Source organism: Pipistrellus hanaki (genome assembly GCF_964339955.1).
Source record: "Pipistrellus hanaki genome assembly, chromosome: 16".
Lineage (NCBI taxonomy): Eukaryota > Metazoa > Chordata > Mammalia > Chiroptera > Vespertilionidae > Pipistrellus > Pipistrellus hanaki.
In genome coordinates this window covers 3471680-3494333 of record NC_140518.1, presented here as the reverse complement: position 1 = coordinate 3494333, position 22654 = coordinate 3471680, and the positions used below count along the sequence as shown (strand labels likewise).

General features: G+C 64.1%; 1 protein-coding gene across 1 annotated transcript; it reads left to right on the top strand.

The window, feature by feature from the left end:
• KIF19 (kinesin family member 19) lies at window positions 1–22485 on the top strand. The gene is made up of 20 exons (XM_084862173.1): window positions 1–168; window positions 3507–3587; window positions 10590–10700; window positions 11228–11315; window positions 11623–11759; window positions 13190–13315; window positions 13544–13738; window positions 14268–14414; window positions 15115–15237; window positions 16211–16376; window positions 17708–17882; window positions 18032–18230; window positions 18757–19027; window positions 19121–19242; window positions 19540–19673; window positions 19909–20014; window positions 20190–20286; window positions 20781–21178; window positions 21561–21720; window positions 21956–22485. The coding sequence occupies exons 1-20, from the start codon at window positions 130–132 to the stop codon at window positions 22084–22086; spliced, it is 3006 nt and encodes a 1001-aa protein (XP_084718299.1). The 5' UTR covers window positions 1–129; the 3' UTR covers window positions 22087–22485.
• The last annotated feature ends 169 nt before the right edge of the window (window positions 22486–22654 follow it).

The following is a 22654-nucleotide window of genomic DNA, read 5'->3' as shown; positions in this document are numbered from 1 at the left end:
CGCGGGCGCGTTGTTGGTTTCGGGTTGTCAGGCAGCGGCGGCGCGGGCGAGGCTGCGGGGGACCCGGCGGCGGGGGCGCGGCTCGGCCATGCCCGCGGCCGCGGCCTGAGCCCCTCGGTCCCCGCCAGCATGAAGGACAGCGGGGACTGCAGGGACCAGCAGCTCACGGTGAGACCCGGCCACTCAGATCCCACCGCCCGCACGGAGCGGTCCCTGCCCCCGCCCCACTGAAAGGGCCCGGGGACCAGGCCAGGCGACAGTCCGAGAACTTTCCCCGAGTCCTGGGGTCAGGAAGGAGGCGTCCTGCTGAGCCCCGTTAGCCCCGCTCCGCCCCTCCCTCTAACCTGCCCACCAGGGGCCCGGCCCCCAAGCCTGTGCCCATGGGTCTCGGGGACAAGACGGCTCCCCATCCAGAAACACCAGGGCAGGCTTGGCCGGGACCCAAGGGGTACCCCAACCGGAGTCGGGAGTGAATGAAAGGAGCTGGGGATCACAGGCAGACCGACGGGAGCCTCCAGGTGGCTGGCGATTGGGTTGCAAGGAAGATGCTGTCCAAGTGAGGACTAGCTGGTTCCGAGGATGCTGGGACCGCCGAGGGCGCCCCCTGCCCTGCCCTGCCCTGCCCTGCCCTGCCCTGCCCTGCCCTGCCCTGCCCTGCCCAGCCCTGCCCTGCCCTGCCCAGCCCTGCCCTGCCCTGCCCTGCCCTGCCCTGCCCAGCCCAGCCCTGCCCTGCCCTGCCCTGCCCTGCCCTGCCCTGCCCTGCCCTGCCCTGCGGTGGGGGCAGAGGCAGAGGTGTGAGTGTAGAGACCGGGGCTCAGGTAGAGACCGAGGACAGACTCCTGATTCTCGGTGGTGCTGGGTCAGAGGAATGGGGGGGAAGTTCAGTCACCCCGGGGCCCCGGCCCCCTCCTCGCTTCTGAGACCTGGGAGCGGGCCCTCAGCACCAGCAGGTGGTGGTGATGTCACGGGAGGAGGACGCTGCCCCCAGACCTCCGCCTCTGCCCCCAGACCCTCCGCCTCTGCCCCCAGACCTCCGCCTCTGCCCGCAGACCCTCCGCCTCCGCCCCCAGACCTCCGCCTCTGCCCCCAGACCTCCGCCTCTGCCCCCAGACCTCCGCCTCTGCCCGCAGACCCTCCGCCTCTGCCCGCAGACCCTCCGCCTCTGCCCCCAGACCTCCGCCTCTGCCCCCAGACCCTCCGCCTCTGCCCGCAGACCCTCCGCCTCTGCCCGCAGACCCTCCGCCTCTGCCCGCAGACCCTCCGCCTCTGCCCGCAGACCCTCCGCCTCTGCCCCCAGACCCTCCGCCTCTGCCCCCAGACCTCCGCCTCTGCCCCCAGACCCTCCGCCTCTGCCCCCAGACCTCCGCCTCTGCCCCCAGACCCTCCGCCTCTGCCCCCAGACCCTCCGCCTCTGCCCCCAGACCCTCCGCCTCTGCCCCCAGACCTCCACCTCTGCCCCCAGACCCTCCGCCTCTGCCCGCAGACCCTCCGCCTCTGCCCGCAGACCCTCCGCCTCTGCCCGCAGACCCTCCGCCTCTGCCCGCAGACCCTCCGCCTCTGCCCGCAGACCCTCCGCCTCTGCCCCCAGACCCTCCGCCTCTGCCCCCAGACCCTCCGCCTCTGCCCGCAGACCCTCCGCCTCTGCCCGCAGACCCTCCGCCTCTGCCCCCAGACCCTCCGCCTCTGCCCCCAGACCCTCCGCCTCTGCCCCCAGACCCTCCGCCTCGGCCCGCAGACCCTCCGCCTCTGCCCGCAGACCCTCCGCCTCTGCCCGCAGACCCTCCGCCTCTGCCCGCAGACCCTCCGCCTCGGCCCCCAGACCCTCCGCCTCTGCCCGCAGACCCTCCGCCTCTGCCCGCAGACCTCCGCCTCTGCCCGCAGACCCTCCGCCTCTGCCCGCAGACCCTCCGCCTCTGCCCCCAGACCCTCCGCCTCTGCCCGCAGACCCTCCGCCTCTGCCCCCAGACCCTCCGCCTCGGCCCCCAGACCCTCCGCCTCGGCCCCCAGACCCTCCGCCTCTGCCCCCAGACCTCCGCCTCTGCCCCCAGACCCTCCGCCTCTGCCCCCAGACCTCCGCCTCTGCCCCCAGACCCTCCGCCTCTGCCCGCAGACCCTCCGCCTCTGCCCCCAGACCTCCGCCTCTGCCCCCAGACCCTCCGCCTCTGCCCGCAGACCCTCCGCCTCTGCCCGCAGACCCTCCGCCTCGGCCCCCAGACCCTCCGCCTCGGCCCCCAGACCCTCCGCCTCGGCCCCCAGACCCTCCGCCTCGGCCCCCAGACCCTCCGCCTCGGCCCCCAGACCCTCCGCCTCGGCCCCCAGACCCTCCGCCTCGGCCCCCAGACCTCCGCCTCGGCCCCCAGACCCTCCGCCTCGGCCCCCAGACCCTCCGCCTCTGCCCCCAGACCCTCCGCCTCTGCCCCCAGACCCTCCGCCTCTGCAGGGCGAGCGAGCTGCTCCCACCCCGGTCCTCCAGCAAGGCCCTACCTGGCTCTGGAGCGTCCTCTCTGGCTGCTGGGAAGGGTCTCTGAAAGCGGCGTGATTGGCGTGTGTGGTGCGCCTGCTCTGCAGAGGGGGAGGGTCCTCCCCTCCCAGCAGTGGAGTCTGGCTGAGGCGTCCGGGGCAGAGGCTCTGAGTGGAGTTAGACCCACACACCTGGCCGGCATTTTCCCTTGGTCAGCAGAAACACACATGCCTCCATTCCTTTTTTTTCTTCTTCTTTTTTTAATTCTTAGTTTTCTTGTTTTCCTTTTTTGTCAGTCCTCCCCTGAGGATATTTTCCCATTGATTTTTAGATAGGGTAGAATGGAGGGGGAGAGACAGAGAGAAACATCGATGCGAGAGAGACACATAGATTAGTTGCCTCCTGCACCCACCCTGACCAGGCTGGGGGGTCGAGCCTGCAACTGAGGTATGTGCTCTTGACCGTAATTGAACACAGGACCCCTCCATCCGAGGGCCGACGTCCTATCCACTGAGCTGAACCGGCTAGGCATGCCCCCATTCTTTGGACAGAGCTCATGCAGAGAGAAGACGCACCGTCTCCCAGTGGCTGGAGAGTAGAGAGTAGGGGCTCTGTGGCGCTGTCCTTGGGTAGGAATGTGGACCCAGGTGGAGGAGGAGGAGGAGGGGAAGTTCCCGGGCCCCAGCCCCATCCTGCTGTGCTCAGTGCTGCCCCCTTGGTTGCAGTCCCTTATTCACAGGGCACAGACAGCCTATCCCAGTGCCAGGGCTCCAAGTTCAAAGCCCCAGGGAGCTGCAGCTCTTTAATGTGGGCATGTGCCTGACCGCCCTGGGCAACAGCCCCATACTCTGACCTCCCGCCCTCACCCAGGTGGTTGTCCCGACCCCCTGAGTTTTCCGTAGGACGACGGAGGAGGCCTGGGACGGCCGGACAGAGGAGAGCCTGGGGCGTGCCCTCGCCGACTCCCAGGGTCCTCTCAGCCTCCGCTCTGGGGCCCAGCATCGCCCTTTCCGTCTGATCTCAGGCGTCTGGCCTTCCCTCCCAGGTGGCGCTCCGGGTTCGGCCCATCAGCGTGTCGGAGCTGGAGGAAGGCGCCACCCTCATCGCCCATAAAGTGGACGAGCAGGTACGAGGGGTGGAGGCTGGGAGCTGCGGGCCAGGGCACAGGTCTGTTCCTACCTCGCGGGGTAGGTGCCCGCTCACCTGGCAGGGACAGGCAGGGCAGGGCAGGGCCCTGTGGCTTGCCCACTGACCTCTTGGCCCACACTGAGTTGGCGACATCATCAAGGAAACAGGGTTCTTTTCCCAGGAAGCCTTCCTCGATTGGTCCAAGGAGAGCTGACAGCTTCCCGAGCCTGGGTGGGTCCTGGGGTGTCCCTAGTCCAGTTCTGAAACTTCCACTCCCACGTGCCCGAGACACGACTTGCCCTTTTTAATATGTCCGCTACACTTACAGCACACGTTTACATGGTCTAGAGCAGTGTTTTTCAACCGTTTTTGAGCAAAGGCACACTTGTTTCATGAAAAAATTCACGAGGCACACCACCATTAGAAAATGTTAAAAAATTTAACTCTGTGCCTATATTGACTATATATAAAGTAATTCTCTTGAATAGGAATCAAATAAACACAAAGAAAGTATTTTATAATTACTTTATTATGAAATATTAAGTAAACAAAATAGTGAAAAATTATAAAATTCTTGTCTTATCTGCACCTACGGCACACCAGGCAACAACTAGTGTGCCGCGGAACAGCGGTTGAAAAACGCTGGTCTAGAGCGAAGGCCCGCCTCCGCAGCATTCATGTTTTGCAAGATCCTGGGATGTCTGTTTGCTCTCTTGATCCTCACGTCGCCATGATGCGGGGCCCACCTCTGTTTACACAGGAGGCAATCCGTCTTCCCTGAGCACCCACAACACGCCGAGACGGCCGCGGGGAAGAGAAAAGACCCTGCCCGCCCTCCGTTACCTTAGGGCCGTGTGGGCGGACAGGACATTAATCCCGGCATTGCGTCACAAACAGGCGGGGGGTAGCGGCCACAGGGCCTACAGAGGAAGGCAGAGGAAGCGCGAGGGGACGTGGCCCAGTCCCGCAGCTCTGGGAGGAGCGGTGCCTGCCCTGAAGCAGTAGGGGCAAAGGGGAGTCGTTAGGACTGTGCCGTGAGGGAGAAATCTCAGCCACAGGGACTGGCATGTGCAAAGGCCCAGTGATAGAGAGACTGTGATGGGCTTGGGGAAATGAGAAAAAAAACTGCCCTAGCCGGTGTTGCTCAGTGGATAGAGCGTCGGCCTGAGGACTGAAGGGTCCCGGGTTCAATTCCGGTCAAGGGCACGTGCTCAGGTTGCGGACCTGATCCCCAGAAGGGGGCGTGCAGGAGGCAGCCGATCAATGATTCTCTCTCATCATTGATGTTTCTATCTCTCTCTCCCTCTCCCTTCCTCTCTGAAATCAATAAAAAAATATATATATTTAAAAAGAAAAAATTGATGTGGCTCAAGCAGGAGAGAGATGCAGAGAGCGGGCTGGGGGTGTGAGCTGAGGCTGGAGAGGTGGGCAGGGCCAGCCCCCACACTCTGTAGGTCATGGCCAGGATGTGTGCTTGGGTAGGCAGTTGAGGACTCGGGTGCTGGGTAGAAGTGGGCACAGTGGTACGGGCACCAGCAGCGGGTTTGTGCCCAGTTTGAGCATCCCGGTGGCATGGCCTACGGCGACCGGAGCATGATCACTTGCCTCTGTTCAGTGGCCGCTGCCCTTGGGTCTCCTGCGTGCCTGTGCTCCTTCTCCTGCGTGCAGCGGGATGTGTGCGGGCCAGGGAAGTTGGGGTGGCATGATGCCTTGCAGAGCAAGGCACAAGTGGGCAGGTGCTGGCCCTGGGCACGGCAGGCTAGACTCAGGACGCCCAAGGGAAGCAAACGAGAGGCGGACAGCTCAGCCCGCAATGCCTGCCGGCCGCTGGGCTCCCCGAGGGGAGATGCCCATCCAGCCTGCTCCTTCAGCCCCGGCCGTGGAGCTGGGGGCATGCGAGCTGGGTGGTCCCAGCCTCCTGGCTTCTCCTCTGGTCCCTCTTTCAAGGAGCAGCCGTCCTCGGAGCCTCGGGAAGCAGGGATGGCTGGGAAGATCCCTCCCACACTGGTTCGGCGGCAGGAGCGGGAGGAAGGTGCGGGGCAGTCCCTTAGGGGAGTTCTGCCATCAGCCAGCTGGGCGCCCGGCGGGCTGCTTCTGAGACCCCCCACTGTCTCTTCTGCAAGCGGGGACTGTAATCAGGTGCCTCCGCAGGGGGCTCTGTGGCTGATGGACACACACAGCTCCAGTGCCTGGGGCACAGTGGGAGTCTAATGGGTGTGCTCCTGCCTCCATTAGAGACGGAGAGGCCCCTGGGCGGCTGAGGGGCGGTGTGCAGAGCCAGAGAACCCAGGAGGAGAACCTCCTTCCAGGCCAGGCCGCTCCCTGTTTGTCATCGTGTCCCCAAGGCTATCGGTCCTCGGCGGGGACAATGATGGCTCTCTCTCGGCCGCGCCTGGCGTCTGGCCGGCACGGGGGCTGAGAGATATGAACTGGTGCTGATGGAAACGCTCTGGTCCGGGCACAGCCCATTGTGTGCCTACGCCTGCCTGGCAGACACTGGCTCCTTTCTGTCCGGGCCGGCGGAGCGGGGTCCAGCCTGATCCGGCTGAGCTGCGCCTCCGAGAGGGGCCTGGGCTGGGCGTTCCCTCCCCGCCTGCTCCTTCGTCAGCGGGAGGGGTGTCTGAGCAGCGTGGGCTCGGGGCTCTCCGCTCGGACTCGGGGCCCTCAAATGCGCTGCCTGGCCTGCTGTTGGAGATTAGCCATGGCCAACGGCAGGCTGGGGACCCCCCAAGATCCCTGCTGTCCCCCACCAGCTCCTTCCTCTGACAGCAAGGCCCTGGCGAGCAGGAGGCAAAGACACGAGTCCCCTTGCCTCCTACTCCAACCAGCCCCACCCCGGACCTCTGTCTCTCTCTCCAGCGACCCCCACAGCTGGTCTGTGGCCCTGGCCCAGGGGAGGCTGGGGTGCAGACTTGGGCAGCCGCGGTCATGGGCCAGGTGACCAGTGGTAGCTCTGCCCTGCTCTGAGGTCTGGAGCCGGCGGGCTGCGGGGGAGTCTGGGAGGGTCTTAGCGCAGCCCTCCTTAGAGTTAGGCTTTGTTCTCCTGGGAAGGGGGGGATTTCACAGCCAGGCTGTGCGGAGCGGCCCCTCTCACAGGACAAGTCCTTGGGGACAAGAGGCTGGGTTCAGGGATCTCCCCACGGCCTGGAGCCCCCATGCAGTCTGGGTCAGGAGCCACAGTGCCTCGTTTAGCTGCCTGCGGGGCCAATATGCGCAAGGGCTCCCCACACCTGCCCCTTCCACCTGCGCGTGGCACACAGTGGGGTTAACAGGTGTTAGTCTCTTTAAGGGCTGGAATGGGATGGTTTGGGACCCCAGAGGTAAAACTGAGCCCACACTGCCCTAGCCGGTTTGCCTCAGTGGATAGAGCATCGGCCTGTGGACTGAAGGGTCCAGGGTTCGATTCAGGTCAAGGGCACATGCCCAGGTTGCGGGCTGGATGTCCAGTGTGTGGCGTGCAGGAGGCAGCCAATCAATGATTCTCTCTCATCATGGATGTTTCTCTCTCTCTCTCCCTCTCCCTCTCCCTTCCTCTCTGAAATCAACAAAACAACAGTGGTAGGAGCTCAGACCCTGACACCAGACCCTTCAGGGGTGCCATCGATGACCACAAAGTGGGGGGCAGGCAGCCTGAGAGGTCTGGGGGCCCAGGGCTTCCAGGGTGAAAGCAGAAACTCCACACCAGCCCACTCCCCTTCCTTCTCTCCCCCGACAAAGCCCACAGCCTGCAGACCCCCTCCCAGCTCTTTACCTACAGATTTAAGTCCCCTGACAATATGGGTGATCCCATAATTAGCCTTTTCTGCTCAAAGCCCAACTGCCACCCCTGCGCTCCTGGGTCCTGTCTGAGGAGCCAGGCAAGGGCCCTGGAGTCCTGGAGAGTAAGCTGCTCCGCCTGTCCAGCCAGCGCTCTGAGAGGATGAGGGAGGTCTGTACAGGGAGCCGCAGGCACACAGTTGGGAGGCTGTTGTGAAAGATAAATAAGTATCAGGTGACAGATGCCGAGCGTTGGGGGACGGAGTGCTGGGAGGGACAGCCTATGAGCCCCCTTTCCTGCCCGGCTCCCTCCACACCCACCTTCTGGGTGCTTCGTGCCCCTTTGCCCCACAGAGCTGGGCCTGGTGGGGAGTGACTGGGGGAGACTGGGAGGGCTCTTCACCCTGCCCCTTAGCCGTTACCATCCCCCTTCCTTAGCCAACACCTCCCCTTAGCCCTCACCCCCCTTAGCCCTCACCCCCATCTCCCCAGCCCCTCCCAGCCCCAGGCAACCACTGACCTACTTCCATTTCCGTAGCCTGACTATTCTGCACATTTCATGTGGATGGAAGCACAGTGTGTTGTCTTCGTGTCTGGCTCCTATCACTGAGCGTAATGTTTTCAAGGCTCACCCACACTGTAGCACGAGTCAAAACTTCATTCCTTCTTTTTTAATATATATATTTTTTATTGATTTCAGAGAGGAAGGGAGAGGGATAGAGAGATAGAAACACCAATGGTGAGAGAGAATCATTGATCGGCTGCCTCCTGCATGCCCCCCACTGGGGATCGAGCCCACAATCCCGGGGAACAAGCCCTGATTGGGCATGAAACCATGACCTCCTGGTTCATAGGTTGATGCTCAACCACTGAGCCACACCGGCCAGGCGGCTCTTGTTATTAAAATGACCTGTTCCCCCTCCACTGAAGTGTCAGAGGCAGGAAACCATACTCTCTCTCCCACCCTTGCTTAAAGCCTGGTCCTCAGAAGGTGCCCGGAAAGCATGTCCTTCGGGGGCCGACTGCCTGTGCTGCCCTCTGGGCTCAGCCCCAGCTCACCTGGCCCAGGGCACAAGGGCTCCTTTGTGTGCCCAGGGGCCGGGGAAGGGGCGATGCTCTGAGGGTGGGGTGCGGGCTGGGACCTGACAAAGCCCTCTTTAAGGGGATCACGGCTGCCCCGCTGACAATGCACTGATTCAGGAGCCTGCATATCAAAGGAACCAAATGCCCAGGAGCCATGAACTTGGCAGTGCCCGGAGGGCGTTTGGAGGTCATCAGTGGGATATGGGCATCCGTGAATGCCGCTCTCCTGCTCTCCCTCCCTGCACCGAAGCCCCTCCCGAGGGCACCCCTCCCGAGGGCACCCCTCAGCCCCGCCTGTGTCCACGCTGGCACCGGAGAGGTGAGAACTGGTACCGCTGGCCAGGTTCCCGCCAGGCCCGCTGGGCCCCGCACCCGGCCCTTGTCGCTGGTTTATCTCCAGTTGGGCTGAAACTTGATCGGCTCCTGCTGCCGGCTTAGGGCTGAGAAGGAACTGGATCCCGGACGAGACTTACGGGGCAGTGGGCAGAAGCCCTGAGGAGGTGGCTGGACCAGGGGGGCACCCTGAGGGGCAGTGTAGCTGGATGACCTGACCTGTGCACAGCTCAGGGTGTCATCCCCCCTCACCCTTGGCGAGCTGAGAGGGGCCTGAGTCAGGGCCTCTGTCTTTCCCACACTGCCCAGCCCAGCCTGTCTGGGGGCCCCTCCAGCTGGCTCACCTGAACCCCATCTGATGGTGGGTGAGACTCCTGAGGCAGGGCCTCTGGGGAGCTGCCGTCCCCCCCTCCTCCCTCCTCCCTCCTCCGTGGAGAATCCCAGAAGGAGGCCGTGCTAGGCTCCGGCTCTTAGGCCAGGGTGGGTGCAGGGAGCCCAGGCTGTACCTGAGCCAGGAGCAGGTGGAGAAGGGGGGCTGATGTCAGGCGCACAGAGAATGCTGGAGTCTGGAGGAGCCCCAGGCTGTGGGCCGCCCAGGCCTGGGCCTCCTGCTTCCTCCCCCGTCACCGAGCACCAATGGCTCTTGGCCCCACCCCTGGGTCTGCCAGCGGGTGAGAGGGAGTGTGGAGGCTGAGGCAGGGGTGCAGGGGTGCAGGGCTGAGGCTAGAGTGAGGCTGGGGTGCAAGGTCCTAGGTGCCTCACGGCTGCAGTGAGATGAAGGGTCTGCAGTTTCGAGCCCCAGGTTCGAGTCCGTTCCCCCACCGGCTAGTGTGTGAGCGTGGACAGGTCACTGCTCCGGGCCCGTCTCCTCTGTGAAGTGGGAACAGCAGTGGCCTCGCCGCCTGGCCCGAGTGGGACTAACGGGGTCGGTGTCCGGGAAGTGCTCAAAACATGTCAACACAACACATGCCCGATGGCCCCAGCTCACGTTAGTGTCGCTCCTCCCTTGGGGAAAGCATGGGGCGTGGTGCAGGCAGAGGAAGGGGCCCGGAGCTTGGTGGTCTAGGGCCATGGCTGGCAAACTGCGGCTCTCGAGCCACAGGCGGCTCTTTGGCCTCTTGAGTGTGGCTTTTCCACAAAATACCACGGCCTGGGCGAGTCTATTTTGAAGAAGTGGCATTAGAAGAAGTTTAAGTTTAGCCGAGACCGGTTTAGCTCAATGGATAGAGCGTCGGCTTGGGGACTGAAGGGTCCCGGGTTCGATTCCGGTCAAGGGCATGTACCTTGGTTGCGGGCATATCCCCAGTGGGGGGTGTGCAGGAGGCAGCTGATCAATGATTCTCTCTCATCGATGTTTCTGGCTCACTATCTCTCTCCCTTCCTCTCTGTACAAAATCAATAAAATATATTAAAAATAAATAAATAAATAAATAAATAAATAAATCTGAGCATAGCAACTTCCTTAAAAAAAAAAGAAGTTTAAGTTTAAAAACTTTGGCTCTCCAAAGACATTTCAGTCGTTGTCCTGTTGATATTTGACTCTGCGGACTGATGAGTTTGCCGACCACTGGGCTAGGGCACATGGCACTTGGGGTGGGCATCCAAGGCCAAATGCCCGGATGGGGCACACGGGCACTGATGGGGGCAGGGCTGGGCCCGGGGCTCAGGGGCCTGGGGCCGCCCAGCTCTGGACCGCCTGCCGGACCTGACTGTGGTCCCCTGGCTTCTGGCCCCCCACCCCTGGCCCGCACCCTGAGTGAGGAGGTGAGGTCAGGGCCCAGCGTGTGGCCGGGGCTCCGGTGACCAGGGCTGCCTGCGCCCTCTGCAGATGGTTGTCCTCATGGACCCGATGGAGGACCCGGATGACATCCTGCGGGCACACCGGTCCCGAGAGAAGTCCTACCTGTTCGACGTGGCCTTTGACTTCACTGCCACGCAGGTGAGAGGGCGGGGCCTGGGGACACCCTCTGCCCCGCGTGGGAGGGACCCTCTGGGGACCTGCCAGCAGTCCTCAGCCCACCCGCCACCCCCTGCTCCCCGACTCCCCCCTCCCGGGGCTCCGTGCATGCAAGCGTGCGCCCGCCCGCATGGCCTGTGCATGGCCTCCCTCCACGGCGCCCACACGGCACCCCGGCCGGTGGCCCCCCGGGAGCCGGAGGGTGGCGCTGGGAGCCCATCTGGTGTGAGGAAGAGTCTCGGGGAAGCTGACACCCTCCGGGGACCCCCATCTTGCCCATCTGTGGGACGTTCCTGGGAGCAGATGCGATGTGTCCCCGAGGCTGGGGGCCAGCCGCCGGCTGTCGGGGAGGCAGCTCAGGTGTCTGAGCGCGCTCTCCGGCGGGCGCCCCCCGAGGGGTGAAAAGAGAGACACCATCCTCCACGCCCACCCCCACGTCTCTGGGGCCCAGGGGCAGTGTGCCCGCTGTGCCCAGGCCCCAGGCGGCTGCCCTCTCCCCGTCCCTGCAGGAGATGGTGTACCAGGCCACCACCAAGAGCCTCATCAAAGGCGTCATCTCAGGCTACAACGCCACTGTCTTTGCCTATGGCCCCACAGGTGAGGGGGAGCCGCCTCAGTGGGGGGCCGGATGCTTGTCCCCTGGAGGAGTGAGCCCCCTCGCCCTGTGTCAGAGAGCCAGGCTGGCCCCATGGGGCAAGGCTCAAGGATGTAGCTGCCCCACCCCCTGGCAGGGCCCTCAGGCCCCAGGGGCCCCAGCCCCAGGCAAGACCCATCCTCCCCAACCCTCACCGCCCTGCCATCCGGGGGTCCCAGCCTTGAGGACACACCCCGTTGGCCAGGACACCCTGCCGGGCAAGGTGGCACTCCCTACCCACCCTGCTCCCCCACCCCGTGCTGTGCCCAGGCTGCGGGAAAACCTACACCATGCTGGGCACGGACCGCGAGCCGGGCATCTACGCCCGGACCCTCAATGACCTCTTCCGCGCCATTGAGGAGACCAGCAATGACATGGAGTACGAGGTGTCCATGTCCTACCTGGAGGTGAGCGTCCCCCCCGGGCCGGCTTCCTCCAGGGGCCCTGGGACACGGCTGGCCGCCTGCCTGGGGCCATCACCGGGCAGCTCCCCGCACACGCTGCCGGCCCCGGGTAACAGAAACAGGAGGCTCAGTGATGTGAGGCAGCGAGGCCGCCGTCACACAGCGAGGAGAGGGAGCGAGGATCTGAACTCGGGAGCCCGGCTCCCTGGCCCACACTCCAAACAGCCTTCCGCTGAGCGCGGGCTCAGCGCCCTCCACCCGTGAGCTCCATTTTACTTTTTATTTTTAAAAAAATATATTTTATTGATTTTTTTTTACAGAGGGGAAGGGAGAGGGATAGAGAGTTAGAAACATCCATGAGAGAGAAACATCGATCAGCTGCCTCCTGCACACCCCCTACTGGGGATGTGCCCGCAACCAAGGTATATGCCCTTGACCGGAATCGAACCTGGGACCCTTCAGTCTGCAGGCTGACGCTCTATCACTGAACCAAACCGGCTAGGGCTCCATTTCTTTATTATTATTATTTTTTTAATCCTCACCAGAGGATATTTACCCATTGATTTTTAGAGGAAAAGACAGAGAGAAACATCGATGTGAGAGAGAGACACATCAATTGGTTGCCTCCTGCACGCACCCCAGCCACGGCCCAGGCTGGGGACAAGCCTGCAACCAAGGCACGTGCCCCTGACCGGGACCGATCATTGGTCTGCAGGCCGGCGCTCTATCCACTGAGCCACACCAGCCAGGTGAGGGCCTCCATGGCCATTTCTTAAGGCCAACCCTGTGTGCCCTGCCAGGCTGCCTCCAGGCTCTCGGTGTATGTGGGGGCGGCTGAGCATTGTACATACATGCACAGGCTTGAACCTGCCGCCCTCCGCTGCCTAGCCACAGCCCCCGGCACCCAGCGCCCACCTGTGGGAGTGCCACCACCGGCAGGGCGGGGCAGCGGGGGGAAGGGGGGGGTCCTACAGAGGCCAGCCGAGGCGAGAGAGCCAGTGGGCCAGCCTCCATCTGGCTCCGGGCCGTGAGGCTCCCTCAGAGCTGATAATCTCCCGGGTGACAGCTCGGGCGGAGCAGCGAGCAGCGACGCATCACGGCCAGCGGCTCTCCCACCAGCACGGCCTGGACTCCGCCCGCGAGGCGCCCTGGGGGTGGGGGTCCCGAGTGTGGTGTAAGGGTTGCTTAGCAACAAGCAGGGCAGGACATCAGTCAGGTCCCCATGCTCTGCCCAGTGCCCACCCTACCCACAAAGGGAGTCCCTCTCTCCTTGGCTCTGGTGACCCCATGCTTCCAGTGGATTCTGAAGCCCCCCATCCCCCACCCCACAGAAAGAAAGGGGCCGGTGAGCTCCTGTCCATGCTCGCTCCGGACGGATGGGGAGCCTGGGCCTCAGTGTCCCATGAACACCTGTCCCCCACCTGCCCCGTCAGATCTACAATGAGATGATCCGGGACCTGCTGAACCCCGCGCTGGGCTACCTGGAGCTGAGGGAGGACTCCAAGGGGGTGATCCAGGTGGCGGGCATCACCGAGGTCTCCACCATCAACGCCAAAGAGGCGAGTCCAATGCAGCCAGCAGGGCAGGCAGGGGGCAAACGGGGACCCCAGAGGGGCAGGAGGGGCAGAGGACTGACCAGACCACCAGCCTCCTGTGGGCGCACAGCCCCTGCCCCCCACGGGCCCCTCCACACCCACAGGGGCCAGCCCGCCACCTCCCGGCCCTCTCCCCGATGTGTGGGGGCACCCCCACGGGCCCCCCAGAGCGGCCTCCCTCCCGCCCCCCAGATCATGCAGCTGCTGACGAAGGGGAACCGGCAGCGGACCCAGGAGCCCACGGCCGCCAACCGGGCGTCCTCGCGCTCCCACGCGGTGCTGCAGGTGTCCGTGCGCCAGCGCAGCCGCGTCAGGAACGTCCTGCAGGAGGTGCGGCACGGCCGCCTGTTCATGGTCGACCTGGCGGGCTCCGAGCGCGCGTCCCAGGTGAGGGGCTCCCGGAGGCTGGGGGGGGGGGGGGGGCGGCTCCCAGATGAGGACAGCTCCCCCAGGGCTGGGGAGAATGTTTTTGGGAGGGTGGGGAGCAGGGAGCAGAGGGCAAGGATGCCAGCCTCCCAGCTCAGACAGAAGGAGAAACACACACACACACACACACACACACACACACGTCCTGGAGCCTGGGGCGCCCTCTAGGCCTGTGCCTGTGGCTCTTCTGGCTCTGAGCTGGGGCCACCACCTCCCTCCACCTGGTGGTCACACAGCACCAAGCTGTGCAGGGGGCCTGCCTGCTGCGGGGAGGGGGCCTGGGGGCGGGGGAGACAGAGGGTGGCTTGCTCCCGCTCAGAGGCCTCCTTCTCTCCCCTTGGAGCATGCCCTCGGGAGGGGGGCAGGGCAAGGCCCGGTTGGTCATCTCGGCCTTTCAGAGCCCCTGGGGAGAGGGAGAGGCTCGTAGCCCAGGATCCCCAGGCTTTGGGGGTGAGGCCCGCCACCTGGATCACCCCCTGCTCGCCCCCAGACGCAGAACCGCGGGCAGCGCATGAAAGAGGGGGCCCACATCAACCGCTCCCTGCTGGCCCTGGGCAACTGCATCAACGCCCTGAGCGACCGGAGCAGCAACAAGTACATCAACTACCGCGACAGCAAGCTCACCCGGCTCCTGAAGGTACCGGCGCGCGCTGGGCCTGGGCGCTGGGCACCGGGCACCCAGGGAGGCTGCCAGGTTTAGCCAGTGACACCCAGGGGGCCCGGCCACGCTGGAATTTCACACAGACAGCGGACTGTGTTTACTTAGTATAAGGACGTCCCAAATACTGCATTTGTGTTTTATCTGGCGCCTCTCACCAAGTCCAGCCTTCTTACGGAGATCCCCACTCCGCAGGCTGGCCAAAATCGCAGTGCCATCCACGGCCGGGAAAGGAGGGCCGCGGGCAGCCAGAAGTGGAGGAGGGAGGAGGGAGGGCCCCTCGGACCCCCAGCCATCCACGCTTTCCCGGGCTCCTCTGTGTGAGGGGAGAGAGGGAGGGCCCGGAGGCCCTGTCCGGGGTACTCGAAATGTCCAAATGAGAACTTTGGAGAAAAAGTGGAAGTGGGAGTGGGGGATGGGGGGAGGGGAAATCTGGACTGAGGGGGACCATGTGCTGCTCAGCACCAGGGAGTGAGAGATAGAGAGGAGGAGGAGGAGGAGGAGAGAGAGAGAGAGAGAGAGAGAGAGAGAGAGAGAGAGAGAGAGAGAGGAAGAGAGAGAGAGAGAGAGAGAGAGAGAGAGAGAGATGGAGAGGAGAGAGAAGAGAGAGACCCCCAGAAGGGGAACCCGGACAGCCTGGCTGAGCCCAGGCCTCCTCCCTCTCCCTCCTCGCACCCAGGACTCCCTGGGGGGGAACAGCCGCACGGTGATGATCGCCCACATCAGCCCGGCGAGCAGCGCCTTCGAGGAGTCCCGCAACACCCTGACCTACGCCGGCCGGGCCAAGAACATCAAGACCAGGGTGAGGGCCCCACTGAGACCCTGGACGGATCCCAGACCTGCCGCCCTCCCGCGCTCCCTGCAACCAGCCGCCATGTCCGTGAGGGAGACTCGGAAGGATGCAAGGACATTCCAGAAGGGGGAGCAGCAGGAGTAGAGGTTCCGAAAGCAGGAAGGAGGTGGTGTCTGGTGGGATGGGGAGAGCTGGATGGTTCCGTGAACTATCACAGAATGTTCACGACACAGCAGCGAGGCAAAAGGAAATCCAGACAGCCTGGCTGGCGTGGCTCAGAGGGCTGAGGGTCGACCTATGAACCAGGAGGTCACAGTTCTATTCCCAGTCAGGGCACATGCCAGGGTTGGGCTCAGTCCCCAGTAGGGGGCGTGCAGGAGGCAGCCGATCCATGATTCTCTCTCATCATTGATGTTTCTATCTCTCCCTCTCCTTTTCTCTCTGAAATGAATTAAAAAAAATTAATTAAAAAAAAAGAAAGAACATTTAAAACCAGTTTGGCTCGGTGGATAGAGCATCGGCCTGTGGACTCAAGGGTCCCGGGTTCGATTCCGGTCAAGGGCATGTACCTTGGTTGCGGGCACATTCCTGGTGGGGGGTGTGCAGGAGGCAGCTGGTCAATGTTTCTCTCTCATCACTGTTTCTAGCTCTCTATCCCTCTTCCTTCCTCTCTGTAAAAAATCAATAAAATATATTTTTTAAAAAAAGAAAGAACAGGGCAATCCAGACAGACGGTGGTGGGCCGCCAAGACCAGGTGAAGGAACAAGGGCGCCCCCAGGCAGTGGGAGCCAGTGCGGGCTCAGCAGGGGAACAACATGTCAGGAGTGCGGTTCTCCCAGGGGCCTGGAGACAAGGCCACTGCTGTCACCCAGAAGCACTGGGGGGGGGGGGGGGTCGGGGAGGAAGAGAAAGGAAGGCCCCAGGCTGGCCCTGGCCCCCGGGCTGACCTCACCACTGTGCCCCGCCCTGTGCTCCCCGCAGGTGAAGCAGAACCTGCTCAGCGTCTCCTACCACATCGCCCAGTACACCAGCATCATCGCCGACCTGCGGGGCGAGATCCAGCGGCTCAAGTGCAAGATTGACCAGCAGGGAGGGCGGGGCCAGGCCCAGGGCCGGCTGGAGCGGGGTGACATTCGCCACATCCAAGGTGTGTGTGTGTGGGGGTGGGGGGGAGGGGGGCTGTTAGTGGGAGTCCGTCTCCCACAGCCCCTGCAGGCTGTCCCCGATTGCCCTGGGGTCAGGCAGTGCTGGGGTCAGGCAGTGCTGGGGTCGGACTCTGGCTGGGTAGCCGTGGCTGGTCACTCCACCACCCCGAGCCTTCGCTGTCAAATGGAATGGTGATCGATGAAGATTAGGTGGGATCACTCGGGTGAGGGACACAGGAGCCTTTAGTTGCGGGGTGGGGCTGTAAGACCACGCCAGGCATCACCAGAAGGGGCACATCCTACATTCTCGTGTAGACTTGAGTTTGCCAGGATGGTTTGCTGACTGGTGGCAGTATGGTGCCTAAGGGACACTTGTTTAAAAATTGATTTCAGAGAGGATGGGAGAGGGAGAGAGAGAAACATCAATGAGGAGAGAGAATCATTGATTGGCTGCCTCCTGCATGCCGCCTCCTGGGGATCGAGCCCACAACCCAGGCATGTGCCTGACTGGGAATCGAACCGTGACCTCCTGGTTCATAGGTCGATGCTCAAACACTGATCATGGCTAGGCTAAAGGGCACCTTGCAATCGCTGGCACAAAGGTGCTGTAAGGGCCAACGGAAGCCTGGTTCATACAGAGGGGCTGGGGCCACCTGCGGGCCACAGCCTACAGACTCAATATGGCCGAAACCAGTTTGGCTCAGTGGGTAGAGCATCAGCCTGTGGACTGAAGGGTCCCGGGTTCGATTCCGGTCGAGGGCATGTACCTTGGTTGCAGGCACATTCCAAGTTGGGGGGCGGGGGGGTTGCAAGAGGCAGCTGATTGATGTTTCTCTCTCATCGATGTTTCTAACTTTCTATTCCTCTCCCTTTCTCTCTGTAAAAAAAACAATAAAAATAAAAAATAAAAAAAGACTCAATGTGGCCGAAGCCGGTTTGGCTCAGTGGTAGAGCGTCGGTCTGCGGACTGAAAGGTCCCAGGTTTGATTCCGGTCAAGGGCATGTACATTGGTTGCGGGCACATCCCCAGGGGGGGGAGGGGGGGGCGGGGGGATTGCAAGAGGCAGCTGATTGATGTTTCTCTCTCATCGATGTTTCTAACTTTCTATTCCTCTCCCTTTCTCTCTGTAAAAAAATAAAAATAAAAAATAAAAAAATATATATTTTTTAAAGACTCAATGTGGAAGTGCAGTGCGGGAGGAGGTAGCAATCTAGGAGGGCTTTCTAGAGGCGGCGGTGGTTGGACTGAGAGTGGTTTGGGAAGAAAGGGCGGGGAGGGCCCCAGGAGGGGGGCTCTCTCTTCACTGAGCTCCCCACACCCTCCAATGGGCAGCTGAGGTCCAGCAGCACCGCGGGCAGGAGGAGCAGGCGGACATGGGGCAGCTGCGGGAGCAGCTCATCGGAGCTTTCCAGGAGCAGATGGACGTGCGCCGGCGCCTGCTGGAGCTGGAGAACCACACCATGGAGGTGCAGATCGACACGTCCCGCCACCTGCTCACCATCGCTGGGTAAGCACCCCACCACCACCACCCCCGGACCTTCCCCTCCCCTCCCACCCGGGGCCGGGCCAGCGGGGCTCGGAGCTGCCGCTGCTCACTGCGCCCCGTTCCCCCCGTGGCCGGACCCGCGGCTCTGCGTGGGGCTGGGGCGGCGGCAGCTGGGAGCAGGAGAAGTCGCGCCGGGCGCTCAAGTGGCGGGAGGAGCAGAGGAAGGAATCCTACACCAAGGACGACAGTGAGAAGGACTCGGACCCCGGCGAGGACCAGCCCGACATCGTGGAGCCGCCGGAGGTGGCCTCGGCCCGGGAGAGCATCGCCGCTCTGGTGGGCGAGCAGAAGCAGCTGCGCAGGCAGAAGGTGCCCGCGTTTGGGGGCGGGGAGAGCGGGTTCCAGGGGGAGGGGCCTGAGGGGAGGGGCAGAGCTGGGGGGGGGGTGGAGTGAGACCCTGGGATCTAAGTTCCTCGGTGACCTCTGCCCCTGAGCTCCCCGCCTGCACAGTGAGAGGCTCAGAGTGCAGCCCCGGCAGGTTGCGGAGGAGATGACAGACATGCCTGGCACATTCCGAGGATTCCAAAAATGGCACCGAGTGTTTCCTCGGGGTTCCCTGATCACGGCCTGCCATCTGTTCTGGAGAAGCCTCAAGCCCAGGGCTCCCAGGGCACCCGCTGGGCTGCGGGGAGGGCAGTGTGTGCTCAGAGCAGCCAGAGGCGGTCCCGAGAGGAGCAGCCCCTGGTTGCGAGGCCCACGATCCAGCGTTGAGCGCGGGGACCTCGGGACAGAGCCCCCCGGGAGTCCCGGGACAGGAGGGGCGAGGACCGGCAGGGCCAGAAGGGGCGGCCCTGGCCCGCTGCCCGGCGCTGACCCCCGCCGCCCCCGCCCCCAGCTGGCCCTGGAGCAGCGCTGCCGGGAGCTGAGCTCGCGGGGCCGCCGCCTGGAGGAGACGCTGCCCGGGCGCATCGGCTCCGAGGAGCAGCGCGAGGTGCTCAGCCTGCTGTGCCGCGTGCACGAGCTCGAGGTGGACAACGCGGCCATGCAGTCGCACGCGCTGCTCCGCGAGGGGGCGCTCCGCCACCGCCGCGAGGCCCTGCGCCGCCTGGAGCAGCACCGCGCGCTCTGCGACGAGATCATCCAGGGCCAGCGGCAGGTCATCGACGGTGGGTCCCTCCCCCCGCCTCCTCCCCTTCCCCCCTACAAGGGCGAAGGGTCCAGAGACCCGCCTGAGCCCTGCCCCTCCTCTCCGGCCGCAGATTACAGCCTGGCGGTCCCCCAGCACCTGGAGGAGCTCTATGAGGCGTACCTGCGGGAGCTGGAGGAGGGCGGCCTGGAGCGGGCCACCATCATGGACCGCGTGGCCTCCAGGGCCCTGCAGGTGGGCGCCGGGCATGTTCTGGGGGAGGGGCCGATGCCCAAGGCATTCCGGGGGTCCAGGCTGGCTCACACCCCAGGAAGCTGCCCCCTTTCCTTCTTACCCCACCCAAAGCCTTGCCCCTGGGGATGCGCAACAGCCACAGCTTGCCCCCTTGGGACCCAGAACACTGCCCTCGGGGAGGGGGGGGCTCCCAGTCCGTATTCCAGCCCGGGTTTTCCCGAGCGCCTTGCCTTTGTGCTATTATCTGGTCCGAGGCCACGTCTTCTGACTGTCCACCCCTGGCCCCTCCCTCCCCAGGACAGCTCCTTGCCCAAAATCGTCCCGGCAGGAAGCACGCTGACCCCCGAGGCCGACCTGGAGAGCGTGAAGACGCTGAGCTCCGAAGCCCAGCGCCTGCAGCACGGCACCCTCCCGCCCCTCAGCACGGAGAGGTGGGCCCGGGATGCGGCCCTGCCTGCCCGACACCACTGGGTGCCCGCCCAGAGCGGGGCCACTGGGGGGGGGGGCAGGAGCAACGGGGAGGAGGGGAGGAGGTGGTGCGGGTCTGGAGCGAGGGCTCCCGGGTTCTCTCTCCCTTCCTGCGAGCAGCTCTCCCCCGGCACGGGGGAGGGCCCTCTGTGGGACCAGCTGGGTCATCAGGTGCCCATCCTCTCCCGCCAACCTCAGTGAAGCCAGCCACGCGCTCAAGGCCAGTCCCCGGGCGTGGCAGGCGAAAGGCTCCTCTGTGCCCACCCCGCCCCCCATCCAGATCGGCCACCTGGTGACCCAGGAGGTGAGCACTGAGCACCCAGCACCCTCGGCCCCGCGGGCTCTCGCTGAGGGTGGCACAGGGTGGACGCCCAGCGGCTGGGATGGGGCCTTTCCAGAGCGGCCGCCACCCCTGAGGCCCTGCTGTCTGCTGAGTGGGGCGTGGGGTCTCCTTTGACCCTCCGATCGCCTGTCTGCAGGCCCGCACTCAGGACAGCCTGGTCAGCCTGAGCAGCCGCGTCAACTCCTCCCCGGACAGCAGCGAGAACCTGTCGGAGATCCCCTTGTCCCACAAAGGTGTGCCCCCCGCTGAGCCTGGCATTGCCTCCACCGCTCAGCCTGCCCAGCGGCGCGCCCCTGTCTGCCCTCTGCTCTGCGGAAGCTGCCCATTCCAGGAAGCAGGCACCAGTGCCCCCAGAGGGTTAACTGCCAGGCACATAGAACTGGGGGCACAGCCAGAAGTCAGAATGGGGGGCGTATGGCCCCCTTCCTCTGAGGAATAAATGCAGCAGCAAATACAGATGGAATCCGTGCCCCTTGTCTCAGTTAATGCTCACAACCACCCAATGGGGCTCCTTTTACCCCCTCAGGGTTAGAGATGAAAGTGAGGCTCAGGAATGTGCCCCAGGCTTCTTAAATGGCAAGCAAGTGGGGGTGCTGGGAGTGAAACCCAGACATCCTGACTCCTACCCATTCCTGCCTTGGGGGGAAGGGGGGGTTGTTGGAGGTGCAGAAGGGAGAGGAATACGGGGCCTTGATCCCGGGGTGGGCGCCCCCTCTGTCCGCTGCAGAGAGGAAGGAGATTCTGACGGGCACCAAGTGCATCTCCTTGAAGGCGGCCCGGAGGCGCTCGAGGGCCCCGGGAACGGAGGGGCGCCACCTGCTGGCACCGGCCATGGAGCGCAGCACCCTGTCCCTGCATTCGCTCAGCGAGGCGGAGGAGTCCCGGCCGCCAGGCCCCCTGGCCTGCAAGCGGCCGCCCAGCCCCACGCTGCAGCACGCCGCCAGCGAGGACAACCTGTCCAGCAGCACGGGCGAGGCCCCGCCCCCGGTGGTCGGGCATCGAGACGACGGCCCGGGGCCCTGGCTGCGGGGCCAGAAGAAAAGCCTGGGCAAGAAACAGGAGGAGTCGCTGGAGGCAAAGAGGAGGAAGCGGAGGTCCCGGTCTTTTGAGGTCACCGGGCAAAGGGTGAGGCTAGGAGTGGGGTGTCTGGGTCCCTTCCTTGTGGGTGGGGGCCTGAGGGCTGGGTTCCTCCAGAGGCTCAGAGCATCTGCACCACTCTCCGTGCCTCTGTCCCCCAGACTGGCCCTCTGTCCCCCAGACTGGCCCTCTGTCCCTCAGACTGGCCCTCTGTCCCCCAGACTGGCCCTCTGTCCCTCAGACTGGCCCTCTGTCCCCCAGACTGGCCCTCTGTCCCCCAGACTGGCCCTCTGTCCCTCAGACTGGCCCTCTGTCCCCCAGACTGGCCCTCTGTCCCCCAGACTGGCCTTCTGTACCCCAGACTGGCCTTCTGTACCCTGGGATCCCCATAGCACATCCCTGCAGCCTTACTGTTCTCCCACCAACACAGCTCTCCTGCCCCAAGACACACCTCCTGGGGCCCCGGCCCCTGGAGAGCATCTCGGACCACAGGATGCCAGTGTGCGGGCACCCAGCCCCTGGCGTCCGGCATCTGGGAAAGGTCGCGCTGCCTTTGCCCAAGGTCAAACTCCCGCCAAGGCAGAACACAGGTCAGTCCCAGCAAGAAGGGAGGGGGGAGGGGAGCCTGTGGCCTGCCCACACAGGAGGCATGCCGAGCTGTCTGCCTCCATGGGCCCCCTGGCTGGAAACGGGGTTCTTGCAGAATACTGTGTGTGGGACTGGCATCTCGGGGCGGTGCCCCTGGGGAGTTCAAGGCCACTGGGTGATGAGAGAGGGGAGGGGGAAGCATTCCTGACCCCTGCCTCCGGCCCTTCCCCGTTTCAGGCCCCGGGGTTTCCTCCCCCCTCGCTGCTCCCTCCAATCCGGCTGGCGTTTCCCGACGGGCTACCCGCGGGCCCCGCCTGCCCCACGGCACCAGCACCCACGGCAAGGACGGACGCTTCCGGCATAACTGAGGGCCCTGTCTGGAACCCGCCCTCCTGCCCCCAAGGACTGAGTGGGGTGTAGTGGGAAGTGGGAGATGGAGGCTGGCAGGCGGGGGTGACCTGGAGGCAGGAGCTCGGGATGGCAGAAGGCCGGGGCTCCCGGGACCCAGGAATTACCAGGGTGTCTGCCCAACCCTTCGTGTGGGCAGTGCCACGGGGCAGGGAGGTGGGCCCAGGAGGCAGGCCGGATGACAGGGCTCCTCGGCTCCCCACCTTGGGTGGAACCCTGTTGCCCAAACTGCACAGACCTGTGGCCAGACTGGGCCTGGGAAAGGGGGAGGGGGGAGTGGGTAGTGGGACGGGGCTCCGGGACCCACACCTGGGGCTGGCTGGGCCTCCTGGCTGGCGGGAAGGGCCAGCAGACGGTTCGTATATGGGGGGCGGGAGGGCGTCTGGTTTCCTTACTTGGCAGTGGCTTCCTTTTTAACAGTAAAATCCCATTTGGATCTTGACAGTTGCGTTGGAAACTAGACCTTATTGGAAACTGGGTGCCCCTCCCTCCCCGCACCCCCATCTCACCCTGGCTGGGGGCATGGCA

Coding starts and splice junctions, on each gene's coding strand:
- KIF19 (XM_084862173.1), top strand. CDS start 130: ATGAAGGACAGCGGGGACTGCAGGGACCAGCAGCTCACG. Junction 16,377..17,707: donor TGACATTCGCCACATCCAAG/GTGTGTGTGTGT, acceptor TCCAATGGGCAG/CTGAGGTCCAGCAGCACCGC. Junction 17,883..18,031: donor CACCTGCTCACCATCGCTGG/GTAAGCACCCCA, acceptor GGGCGGCGGCAG/CTGGGAGCAGGAGAAGTCGC.